Source organism: Bos mutus, chromosome 8 (assembly GCF_027580195.1).
Source record: "Bos mutus isolate GX-2022 chromosome 8, NWIPB_WYAK_1.1, whole genome shotgun sequence".
NCBI lineage: Eukaryota > Metazoa > Chordata > Mammalia > Artiodactyla > Bovidae > Bos > Bos mutus.
The window spans coordinates 50,731,374-50,743,329 of NC_091624.1; the positions used below are offsets into that span (position 1 = coordinate 50,731,374).

General features: G+C 51.2%; 1 protein-coding gene across 2 annotated transcripts in view; it reads left to right on the top strand.

Annotated features, from left to right (window-relative positions):
- Positions 1-8,640, top strand: part of FBXO10 (F-box protein 10) — a 42,641-nt gene extending 34,001 nt beyond the window's left edge. Inside the window, exons 8-12 of one of the 2 annotated variants that reach the window (XM_070375628.1) lie at positions 368-520; positions 1,528-1,797; positions 3,708-4,018; positions 5,095-5,273; positions 6,663-8,640. In XM_070375628.1, the coding sequence (XP_070231729.1) occupies positions 368-520; positions 1,528-1,797; positions 3,708-4,018; positions 5,095-5,273; positions 6,663-6,837 (1,088 nt within the window). In that variant the 3' untranslated portion in view covers positions 6,838-8,640. The remainder of the gene's footprint in view (positions 1-367; positions 521-1,527; positions 1,798-3,707; positions 4,019-5,094; positions 5,274-6,662) is intronic. The other variant, XM_070375629.1, reaches the window with a different exon arrangement.
- The last annotated feature ends 3,316 nt before the right edge of the window (positions 8,641-11,956 follow it).

The window sequence follows — 11,956 nt, forward strand, 5'->3', positions numbered from 1 at the left end:
TGTGAGGGGTGGCTGGATTCTGCGTCAGTGCTCCTGAGGACAGTCCCCCAGGACAGACAGCCCTGCCTGGCCTTGGTCCGAGGACGCTAAAGCCAGCCTGTTCTTAGTTATCAGTCCTCCAGGCCGCTAGATGCAGTGGGTTCTGGGGATACAGGAAACCACAAGGCAGACACAAACCTTGCCCTTGGGGAAAGCAGACAGCAGACACGTCCTTGGGAAGCCACACAGCAGACAAGATTCTGGGTGCTGCCTCCTGAGAGGGTCAGGCCTCAGCATCCTTGTCCGGACTTGTTTTCTGTCAGCTGTTCAAGTCCCCATGGCAGCACTGTAGGAGGCCTGTGACCCTCTTTTCCACCTCTTTCCATAGAAAATGTCATCCGAGAGAATCAGTGGGGAGGTGTGGACATCCGCCGAGGAGGGGTCCCCATCCTCAGGAGCAACCTCATCTGCTTTGGCTACTCGGATGGTGTGGTTGTGGGGGATGAAGGCAAAGGCCTGCTAGAAGGAAACACCATCTACGGTGAGAGCCGCTCTCCTTGGGGACAGGTTTGGGGACCAGTGCAGCCTGAAGGCAGGAAGCACAGGTTCCACCTCCAACTTGTAGGTCCTAAGAGAGTCACTGCTGTTCCCTGGGCCTCCAGTACCTCATCTTAACCAGCCTGTATCTCAGGTCACAGCCCCTCTCAGAAGGCATGAGCCTTTCATAAATCACCTTCTAATCCAGGTTGACCCCATGGGGTCAGCAAAGCAGAGAGCTTTAATCCCCACTTAAAACAACCAAGGGCAGGAGTGGATCTTATGTAAGGACAGGGCCATCTGATTTCTGATACATGAACATCTAATCCCTCTTGCTCTTTCTTTTGATCCAGAGAACTAAAAATATAATGGAGAAATAGGGTAATCATAGAAAGAAAACTATTCTCATTCATTCTGTGACCTTGGGCCACACCTCAGTCTTTCGGACTGTATCTCTAATAATAACAATAGCTAACCTACATTCAGGTCCTGGACTCTTACTAGGCCCTTTCTGTGCATTATCATATTTAATCCTCAGGACCCCTTCCGAGGTTGGTACAGTTAGTAACCCCATTTTAAAGATGAGGAAACTGAGGCACAGAGAAGTTTAGTAACCTGCTCAGGATCACACAGGTAAGGAGTGGTAGGGCTGGGACTCAAACCCTGCATTTCCGTGCAGGGTGTGGTTGGGCTGGAGGAGTTCTGAGGGCCCTTTGGGCACTGTCACCATGGGCTCGTGTGTTTCCAATCTGGAAGTGAGGCCTTGGCAGTTCCCAGAGCACTTTTACACCCCATGGAGTGACAACAGTTGTGAGATTAACCTGACTGTTACTACCCCTTCTATGAAGGAGAAGCCTGCAGCAGCCAAGCCCTAAAGTGACTCGTTCAAGGCCATTTACCAATCAGTGGCCCAGTTTCCCAGGCCAGTGCCTTTTTGCTTCCCCGCCTGAGATACTGGGTTCTGCCCTGCCTGTTGGCAGCGTTAATGACCAGCTCCTTTCACTGTTACAGCAAATAAGGGCTGTGGGGTGTGGATGATGGCGTCCAGCCTGCCCCACGTCACCAGCAACCATGTCAGCTACAATGGCCTGTACGGAGTGGCAGTGTTCAGCCAGAAGGATGGCTCCGGAGAATTCCCAGGCGGCCACGGGGCCCAGGAGAACTTCAGTGAGGACGGGGATGCCATCCTGTGGGAGACAGAGCTGGAGAAGGATGACGACCCGCTGCGCCGGCCCATCACCATAGCTCTGGTCGAGTCCAACAGTGTTAACCACAACGGAGGTGAGCACCCCTCCCCGCAGCCCTGCCGCAAGGCCTCCCATGCTCGGCCTGCCCTGAGACCCTTCAGCCTCATCAGCCACTTCTTTAGCCACTCACCTGGTACCCCCACCCCCTGGACTTCAATCCATTCTCTTCTTCTCCCACCACACCCCTCGCCTTTCTCTTGCCTGAAATTCCCTTTCTCCCATCCACATGTCCCAAACAACACGGACCTCAGAGACCTCGCCTGCCATCCTTCCCTCCTTCCACCTGGGCCCTCACCCAGCCCCACCAGCACGGGGGCTGAGACTGTTCGTTCTGTGGCTGTTTCATCAGTTCTGACAGGCAGTGAACTTGAGGCGAGGAACTGAATCCCACTCTTGTTGGTGCCCCCTGCCCCTTGGCACCAGTCCCACACCTGGCATATACATTCAGTCAATTCTGAGACACATTTTTCATATTTTTTTCACATCTCTGATGAGATACATCTTACAGTTGATGGCATATCATGGTTTAATTGGCAGTGATTTTTTTTTAGATTTCCCTGGTGGCTCAGTAAAGCGTCTGCCTACAATGCGGGAGACCTGGGTTCAGTCCCTGTGTCAGGAAGATCTCCTGGAGAAGGAAATGGCAACCCACTCCAGTATTCTTGCCTGGAAAATCCCATGGACAGAGGAGCCTGGTAGGCTACAGTCCATGGGGTCGCAAAGAGTCGGACACGACTGAGCGACTTCACTTTCTTTTTTCTTTCTTAGAGATACAGAAAATAAGAATATTTAAAATCCATGTTATCTTAAACTTGATAAAAATGGATGGTAGGTGTTTGATGTTTGTTGAATGGGGAAAAGAAATTATTGTGGAATTCATCCAACTCTACAGCTCCCACACCTGGCTGATTATGAGAATCACTCTGGGGAATGGTGGAGGAAGGCTTGTTAAAGAGAGGCCCCTGGGCCCTGAGGAAGCTCATCACCCTGGGAGTGGCCGAGGCAGGGAGATGGGGGGCCAGTGGCCCCAGCCCACTTACTTACCTGGAAAATGAGTTCTGTTCCCTCCCAGTTCAGGGTTTCCTTCCCGTGGCCACACTGTCCAGTTCAACAAGCAAAGCCACGTAAATTCAAAACACTTGATTTATTTTTGCGATTCTCAACCAAGCCAAGAGAAGCAACAGGCAGGTGGCACCAAAAAATTCAGACCTGCAGGGCTTACAACCCAGACTGCTCCCACAAGACCCTGTGGTCATCACCCTCCCTCAGCCTCCTCCCCCTGCTGCCCGAGCCTCCCGCTCCTGGCGGGGTTGCGGCAGACGTCACCACTGGGAGTCCTCACCACCCCAGGTCCACCTGCCATGCTGCCTCTTCCTGACCACGTTCTGTGGTTCTCAGCCTGCTGATCTTGTGCTTTTTTTTTCCCTATGGTATCTGTAAGACATTTCTTAATTCTTCAGAAATAAGAAAATTTCCCCAGACAATAGGGAGGCAGATTCTAGCTCAGAATGGGAAGCAGAACAAAAGCAACAGAATTTTCACTCAGGTGAGTCTGTCTGTCCAGAGGCAGGATGGGCAGCCTTGATCAGGTAGTGAGCGCTCCGTCCCAGGAGGTACAGACGGCAGTCGGGGGAGACAACTGTAGGAGGCATTCCAGTGCAGGATGAGTGCCTGGGCCAGAGGACCAGCTGAGTCTCAGGCGCCTCTTCACAGCGTGTCTCCGTCCCCCTCATTGAGCACTTGGCTCAGAAGGAACAGAGTTTCCTTGCTGGTCCTAGGTTTCCTCCTGCTCTGTTATCCAGCTTGGAAGATGCAAGTCCCCAGGGCTGCCTCTCCCTCTCCTCCCTACCTCCTTTCCTGGGTGCACAGTTCTGAGAAGGCTTTTCCTCCTGGTCTGGTTAGCAGTGACCCTGGGGCCACCCTGTGCTTCCTCTCCCCCCACAGCCTCAGGACTCTACATCCAGAGCAGTGAGGCACTGCACATTGTAACCAACGTGATCCACGCCAACAGAGTCAGGGGCATCACTGTGGCCCAAAGCAGTCAGCTCACCCGTGTGGCCAACAACAGCATCTCCTGCAACCGCCAGAGTGGGGTCAAGATCGAGGCCCAGTGCAAGGTGGAGCTCCGGGGCAATGGTATCTATGACAACAGAGGCCATGGCGTCATCACCAAGGGTGACAGCACCGTCATGGAAAATGACATCATTGGCAACCGGGGCAGTGGGCTGCAGCTGCTGCCCATGTCTGACACAAAGGTGTGTGTGTGTGTGTGTGTGTGTGTGTGTGTGTGTGTGACATGCGTGCCTACACCAGTCCCAAGAGAGCCATGTGTGTGTGTGTGTCATGTGCGTGCCTATGCCAGTCCTAGGGGGGCGCTCGTGCCCTCTCTACTGAGAAACAAAACCATAAACCCTCAGCAGTCTGCAAGGGTGCCACCTAAACCCTGCCTGCAAGAGACAGGGGGCACTTCACACAGGAGGGGTACTGGCAGGAAACTGGGGTGGGGGTGCCCCCTGAGGTATCTTCATGGTCTTCAGGTCAAGATCAGGGCTATTTCAGCTTTCTCCTCCTAGAGGACTAATCTCACTGAGGACCTGTCTTGCCCCGGGCCTTGCAACACTCTCCCATTACCCAGAGTAGCCTTCTCCCCACTGGCTGTCACTGTCTTCTGGAAGCCCTCCCTGGCGGTGCAGGCTGTGGGAGGTGCCCCTTTTTTGGCTTCTGAGGCGTCTCTGCCCACCCCTGCCTCCAGGGCACTTCCCTCAGTGCTGTGTCTGCTCCTTTTCCTGGTTTTCTTCCCCACAGGACCTTGAGCTCCGAGCTCCACTTTTAAGCAAAGCACTGAGTTGGGTGCTAGGGTTTCATTGTTGAGCCAAGCAGACCCAGTCCCTGCCCTTGTGAAATTACAGTCCCAGAGCCTCCTTTCGGCTTTGTGGCTTCGTGAGTCCCTGACTTCGGCAAGGAGTAAAGAACTCCTTGGCTGTGCATCCAAGCACTGTGGGAAGGCAGAGGAGGGCTCACTGTCGTCTCAGCTGGGCCATCAGTGGCCCTTGCTTCCGGCTCAGTCTGAGGGCCCTTTTCACATTGTTCCGTCTTCCTGGAACATCTCTCCCTGCTCTGTGCCTGAGAAACTCCTACAGCTTATCCATCACCTTTTCCAGGAAGCCTTCTCTGGTTCTCTGGCTGGCCTCGACAGCCTTTCCATGAGCTCCCTTGGCTCAGTGCTGACCTACCTAGCGTGCTTGTACCCCTCAGTTTTATAATTGGTGATTCATTCACCTGGCTTCCCACCAGTCCCTGAGGTGTGACAAGCTTTGGCTGCCTCTCCCAGGTAATAAAGAACCGAATCCATTCATTCCGGGCCTCCGGCATTGCAGTGCAGGGCCACGCCAAGGCCCTGGTGCAGGAGAACACCATCTTCCAGGGCAGGACCAACAAGACCATCTTCCAGCAGAGCTCAACCAACCAAGACTGCATTATACAGAACAACAGGTTCTTGGTCTTCAAGAAGTAAGTGCATGGGGCGCCTAAACCAATCTTCTAGAACCACCGTGAGGTCACTGGGGAAGCCAGGCCTAGTGATTGTGGCAACCCTTGCTGTCTAGTCATGCCAGCTTTCAGCTCTGGTCAGATAAAGGCCTGTGCTTGACCTTTGTGTTGGGCCTGGGCAGAGGACCTGAGCCAGACTCCCTAGGAGGGAATAAGCTTTCAAAGAGTCTGGGTATGTGGTTTCAAATCTCACCTCTGCCAGTTACTGGCTATGTGACCTTGGGCAATTTACTCAGCATCTCTGAGCCTTAGTAAAATCCACTTAATAATGTCCATAGCACCAACTTAAGATAAAATAAGGTCCTGTGACCTAGTAGCATATCTGAGGTCTCACATGAGTGTTTATTTCTGTGGCCACTGTTGCCCTTTGAACAAATACCCCCAGGCTTTTACTCACCCCTTAGTAGCCAGCCTCTGACACTGCCCACACCTTGCCAGCCCTACTTGTAATATTATCATAAAAATACAAGACAATGTTGCTGGTTTAAGCAGTTTAGGATTTGATATGTATTACAGGTGATTGCTTGTAACTTAGGTCAGAAAGTCCTGATCAAACCATCACTATCATTTGATTTTCCCCAACCCTTCATAACCTCCACAAAAGCTTAAGAGATTGGAAACCCATCAGTTTCTGCCCTCTGTAGATTTGTATTTTCCAGAATGTCATCTAAAGAAATAATATACCATGTAGTCTTCTGAGCCCAGCTTCTTAGACTTAGCCCAGTGTATCCCGGATTCCCCTGTGGTGTCGCATCTGTCATTCATTCTTTTTGTCGCTGAATGGACACACCACTTGGTTTATCTGTTCATCAGCTGAGGAATATTTAGGTAGCTTCTAATTTTTGCTGATGATTAATAAAGCTTGTATGGGACTTCTCTGGCAGTTCAGTGGTTAAGAGTCTGCCTTCCAACACAGGGGGTGAGGATTCAATCCCTCGTCAGGGAGCTAAGATCCCCGCATGCCACAGGGTATGGCCAAAAACTAAAAGTAAATGAATGAATAAAGCTTGCATAACATTCATGGTCATACATAATGGGAAAAAAAAATTGGGCCTGGAGGAATGAAAGAAAAAAAGAGAAAGTCACTGGTCTTATCTAGATCCTTGTTTAAAGATGGAGGAATAGAGGACGAGAGGGAACCTGTCCAGGGTTGCATCAGAACTGAAGGCAGAGCTGGAACTGGATTTAGCTTCATGCATGTCCCACCCCCTTTTGCTATCACTTAACTAGGGAGACACAACCTATACCCCAGTTCAAACACCTGGATCTTGAGCCAAAGGTAAGGTTGTACAGGACATTCAGCAAATGCTCTAGACCCTCAAAGACTACATTCTCATTTTGCCCCTTCAGGTCTGATACATGGCGCCTGGCGAACCCACCAGCACGGCCTCACCTTGAAAACTCCCTCCGAGGCCCCTCCGCTGCCCATGGTGGGCAGAAGGTGACAGCCATGGCAACCAGGATCACAGCCCATGTGGAAGGTGGTTACCACAGCAAACGCAGCATCTTCTGCACCATCTTGTAAGAATGGAGAGCTGCAGAAGGAGGCAGCTAGGGGGCATCCGAAGACCCTGCCAGGAAGACCTGCCAGGAAGCAGGCACATACCCTGCTGTCAGGCTTGGGCCCTGCCGGGCCAAGAGGTTGCAGCCTTCATGGAGGGAAGAAGTAGCACTTGTGAAGGCTCCTGCTCATCTTATCTCCTCCGCCCTGAAAAGCAGGCTCTCAAGTCTTCTGGGGACTGAGAACAAGGCACCTCCAAAGCCCTTTGGCTCCACAGCCCACAGCAGGAAGGAGCTTGGGTTTTGTGTTGGTTTGGTTGGTTGGTATTTTTGGCTGTGCCATGCGTGCTGCTTGCAGGATCTTAGTTCCCCAACCGTGGAATTACTTTTCAAGGAGAAAAAGGGAACAGAAGTTGGTGGGTTTCTAGTCCCTCGAGCTCTTGTAGAGGTGATGAAGAGTTGGGGAAATTGATTCTGAAACCTTGGCCAGGGTTTTCTGTTTGAGTTACAGGGAACTATACACACCAAACCCAGAATCTTCTCAGGGAAGAACGAATTTACTTTTAAGGGACAGAAGTGATTCCAGTGAGATGGAAAGAGCCCCCGAGTCATCCCCTTTCCTAGCCCTCACCTTGACTCTCCAGGGACATTGCAACACCCACTCTGCTGTGAGGGAGGCTGGAGGTTTGGTTTCCTTAAGGACACAGTTCTCTTGGATGTGGACCTTGAAGGAGTAGGGGCTTGAGATAAGGAGCCTCTCTTGGCAGGCTGCCCCAGGGACAACTGGGAAAGCAGGAAGGGCGTGTGGAGAAGGCTTCCCTCAAGTGGTTAGGTGTGCAGGTGAGGGCTGGGCAGTGCAAGGACTCACCTGACTGCTCCACCCTCTAGTTGCCCCCAGACTCAGGACATAGTTGACTCAGTGCCTGCAGCACAGGGAGGATTCGAATCCCACAAGCACACCCAGACCAGCCGCCCCTGCTGGGCACCAGACAGGTGGAGATGGAGGTGCTTGGGGCCCCGTCTGTGTCCACATTCTCATGGATGACCAGCTACCTGCCTTTACAGACCCTACCATGGTTTCCCACTCTGTGCCTTGGCTCACACTCTCCTTACCTTTGGGCGTGCCCTCCTCGCCAGCTATGCACACCCAGGTCCCACCCATCCTTCCAGGCTCAACATGCCATGCGAATGGCAGCGCTCTGCCCTCTGAGCCTCCTCTGCCCCCACAGGGTACACTCTGTCTTGCTTAGAAATTACCCAGGTCCATCCCTGTCCACTGACTCACCTGTAAGCTCCATGAAGGTCACCGCCTGTGTCCCCAGCCCAGGGTAGGGGGAGGGTTAGTAGCTTGAGGAGAGGGACAGGAAGGCTCTGCTAAGCTCAACTGTGAATGTGTGAAGGTTCCAGAGCCAGGCGGTCTCAGACCCACTATTCAAGGAAGGGAGCCTGACAGGCTTGGCTCAACCTAAACATTCCCCCGCCAACCTGGCCTTTCATGCGGCACCTCACCAGCCTGGTAAGGTCATGGTTGTACGCCCACAGCTGGCGTCCCAGGCAGGTTCTGCCAGGCCCCTGGTGCTGTTCTCCCAGGTCGGGTAGGGTGTGGCTAGAGGGAGTCGGGGGCTCAGTCTCCTCCCTGAGGACTTGGGGCACAAGAGCGTGGGTCCCTCCACTCCCCAGCACTGTTCTTTGCACTTATCTGTGGCCCCAGTGTGAGTCGCTGTACAAAATGCTGCCTTTTATTATTTTGTAACAAATGACTTTTCTGTGAACCAAGTGCTTGTGAAAATCTCAGCAACCAAAATAAAGTTCTATATTTTAAGAGGCACTTTGGGGGGTACTTTCCTTGGTCTGGGTATCTACTGGGGGTCCTGAGCACTGGATGCAGGCCCATCACCTTTCTGCCTCCCAGAGGTACCACAGCTTCCACTGAAGGAGGCGGGAGACCAGGGCCATCATGTCCATTCAGCTTGTTCCCACAGGATCCCAGGTTTTAACGTCTGTGTCCTCACAGGTCAGGGACCGTGGTGCAGGCCGCCTGCCCCATGTGCTTTCTGAAGAGCAACAGTGAAGTCCCTGGTGTGGATGACCTGATGGTCTGCAAAGGGATTTCAGATCCATGACCACGTTTTCCCCAATTTTACTCATTTAGCATCTACACATAACTTGGGTAGAAAGCCAGTAATTAGTATTTAAGTGCTCTTTTAATTAAGACTTTTATTTTTTAGGATAGTTTTAGAATTTTTCTCTTAAATATTCTTAACTGAGGTGTAGTGGATGTATGTTTCAGGTGTACAGCATAGTGGTTCATAATTTTTAAAGGTTATACTCCATTTATAGAATAGTAGCTATATTCCCTGTGCTGTACAATATCCTGTAGTTTATTCTCCTTGTAGTTTATTAATAGTAGTTTGTACCTCTTAATCGCCTACCCTTACCTTTCTCCCCCTTCCCTCTCCCACTTGTTCAGTCGCTCAGTCATGTCAGACTCTTTGCGACCCCATGGACTGCAGCACGCCAGGCTTCCCGGTCCTTCACCATCTCCCACTGGTAACCACTACTTTGTTCTCTAGATCTAAGAGTATGTTTCTTGTTATATTCACTAGTTTATTTTTTAGGTTCCACATATAAGTGCTATCATATAGCATTTGTCTTTCTCTGACTTATTTCACTAAGCATGATACCCTCCAAATTCATCCTTGTTACAAATGGCAAAATTTCATTATTTTTATGGCTGAGAGTTTATGTCCATGAGTCTGTTTCTGTTTTGTAGATAGGTTCGTTTTGTCATAAGGTGTTTCCCTTGTGGCTCAGACAATGAAGAATCTGCCTGTAATTCAGGAGACCCAGGTTCGATCCCCGGGTCAGGAAGATCCCCTGGAGAAGGGAATGTCTAACCACTCCATTACTCTTGTATGGAGAATTCATGGACACCGGAACCTGGTGGGCTACAGCCCATGGGGTTGAAAAGAGTTGGATACGACTGAGGGACCTATAGCCTTCGTTTTTCATATTTTAAATTCCACATATAAGTGATATCTTAGGGTATTTGTCTTTCTCTGACTTCACTTGATAATCTCAATCAAGGTCCGTTCATGTTGCTGCAAATGGCCTCATTTTGTTCTTTTATGGCTGAATAGTATTCCATTGTATATATGCACATCTTGATCCATTCATCTGTCACTGGACATTTAGGTTGCTTCCATGTCTTGGCTATCGTGAATAGTGCTGCTATGAACAAAGGGGTGCACATATCTTTTTGGATTCGTTTTGTCTGGATATATGCCCAGGAATGGGATTGCTGGGTCATACGGTAATTGTTTTTAGTTTTATGAGGAATGGAATACTGACCAGTGTGAGGTGGTACCTCATAGCTTTCATCTGCATTTCCCTAGTAATTAGCAATGTTGAGCATCTTTTCACATGTCTATTGGCCATCTGTATCTCTTCTTTGGAGAAATGTCTCCTGGAACCCAGAAGGGCCGAGTCAGCCACTAGAGATGACTCCTGCATCCAAGGGGCAGCAGCTTTCAAAGTTGGTGACAGATCTTGTTCTTTTGGATGGTGTCTTGCTGCCTGAGAGCTGATGCAGTGATAAAGGCTGTAACAGTGGGTTTCACTCCTCCCCTCACTCACTGCCCACACAATGGTGCCTGCCCTCTAAGGTGGCCCAGGCATCCTCTGAGTACACCCTCAGGTGCGGTGCTACCAGACCCCAACCCCTTCAGGCTGTTTGCACGAAGTTCACCTCGGTCCTCTCATGGAGTCTAATCTCCGAAGCCTAAGCTTCTGCACCCAGCCCCCGCCTGGACTGTGGACATGAACTCCAGTGGACACCTATCAGGCTGGGGAGTGCACACCCATAGCACTGACCGTCTATACGGGTCTTTATCTGTTCTAGCAGCTGCAGACTGATGGCTGTGCTCTCCTCAGAGGCTCTGAAGCTCCTTTATATTCTGGCTGATCTCTGCTGGTGAAGGGACTTCAGGGTGGGGGAACCTTTCCTCTTTCACAGCTTCCTTCCAAGAGCACAGGTACAATCTGGATTCCTTCCCCTCCCCCCTTTTCTTTCATCCTACTGTTACGTGGAGATTTTCTTGCTCTTTCAGGGGTCTGAGGTCTTCTGCCAGGGCTCAATAGATGTTTGGTGAGAACTATCCCACATGTGGGTATATTTTTGATGTATTAGTGGGAGGAGGTGAGCTTCACATCGTACTACTTCACCATCTTGATTGCTCTCCCCAGAGGGAACTGTGTTCTGAATGGTGATGCCTGTTAAGGCTCAGTAGTTTCCCTACCCGGAGAAAATCCCATGGACGGAGGAGCCTGGAAGGCTACAGTCCATGGGGTCGCTGAGGGTCGGACACGACTGGGCGACTTCACTTTCACTTTTCACTTTCATGCATTGGAGAAGGAAATGGTAACCCACTCCAGTGTTCTTGCCTGGAGAATCCCAGGGACGGGGGAGCCTGGTGGGCTGCCATCTATGGGGTCGCACAGAGTCGGACACGACTGAAGTGACTTAGCAGCAGGTTCCCTACCAAACGTTAAGAGGCTGTATGCAGAAGAGGTGTGGGTAAGGCTGTTAACCTAGGGCTTCCATAACAGGAACAGCCAGGACACACACACATACAGTGCCCATGTTCTGCCAAGTCATCTGGAGGCATAAGTGGAACACCGGCCACCCATCCTATCTTGGCTTTTCCGTGGCTGGGGAAGCATCTGGAAGATCCACTTCAGTGGCCCGGGCGGGTCTTGGAAAGCTTAAGGAAGACACAGAGTTTGGGAGTCCTGTCTTGCACCTCAGGAGGTATGTCCCAGCTCTTATGTACAGAAATCATGGATCAGAAGATAGGGTTCTCTAAGGCAGCTGTGCTTCCCTGGGGTTGCTTGCTTGTCTGCAGCAGCTAAGTCTCCTCCCGAGGGTGCCTTGCCACAGTTGAAGGTTTAACCCTTGTGTGGACCTCACAGGTCTTGGCTGTTCCCCACCCAAGCAGCTTACCCTGCGGCCTCCCTAGACTTCCCTGCTGGCCAGTCAGGCTCAATGTTGATGCCTGCCGATGGGAGTGTATAAGCACAACAAAGACCAATATGGGGGGAGGGGATAAATTAGGAATTTCGGAATAACAGATACACACTATGAC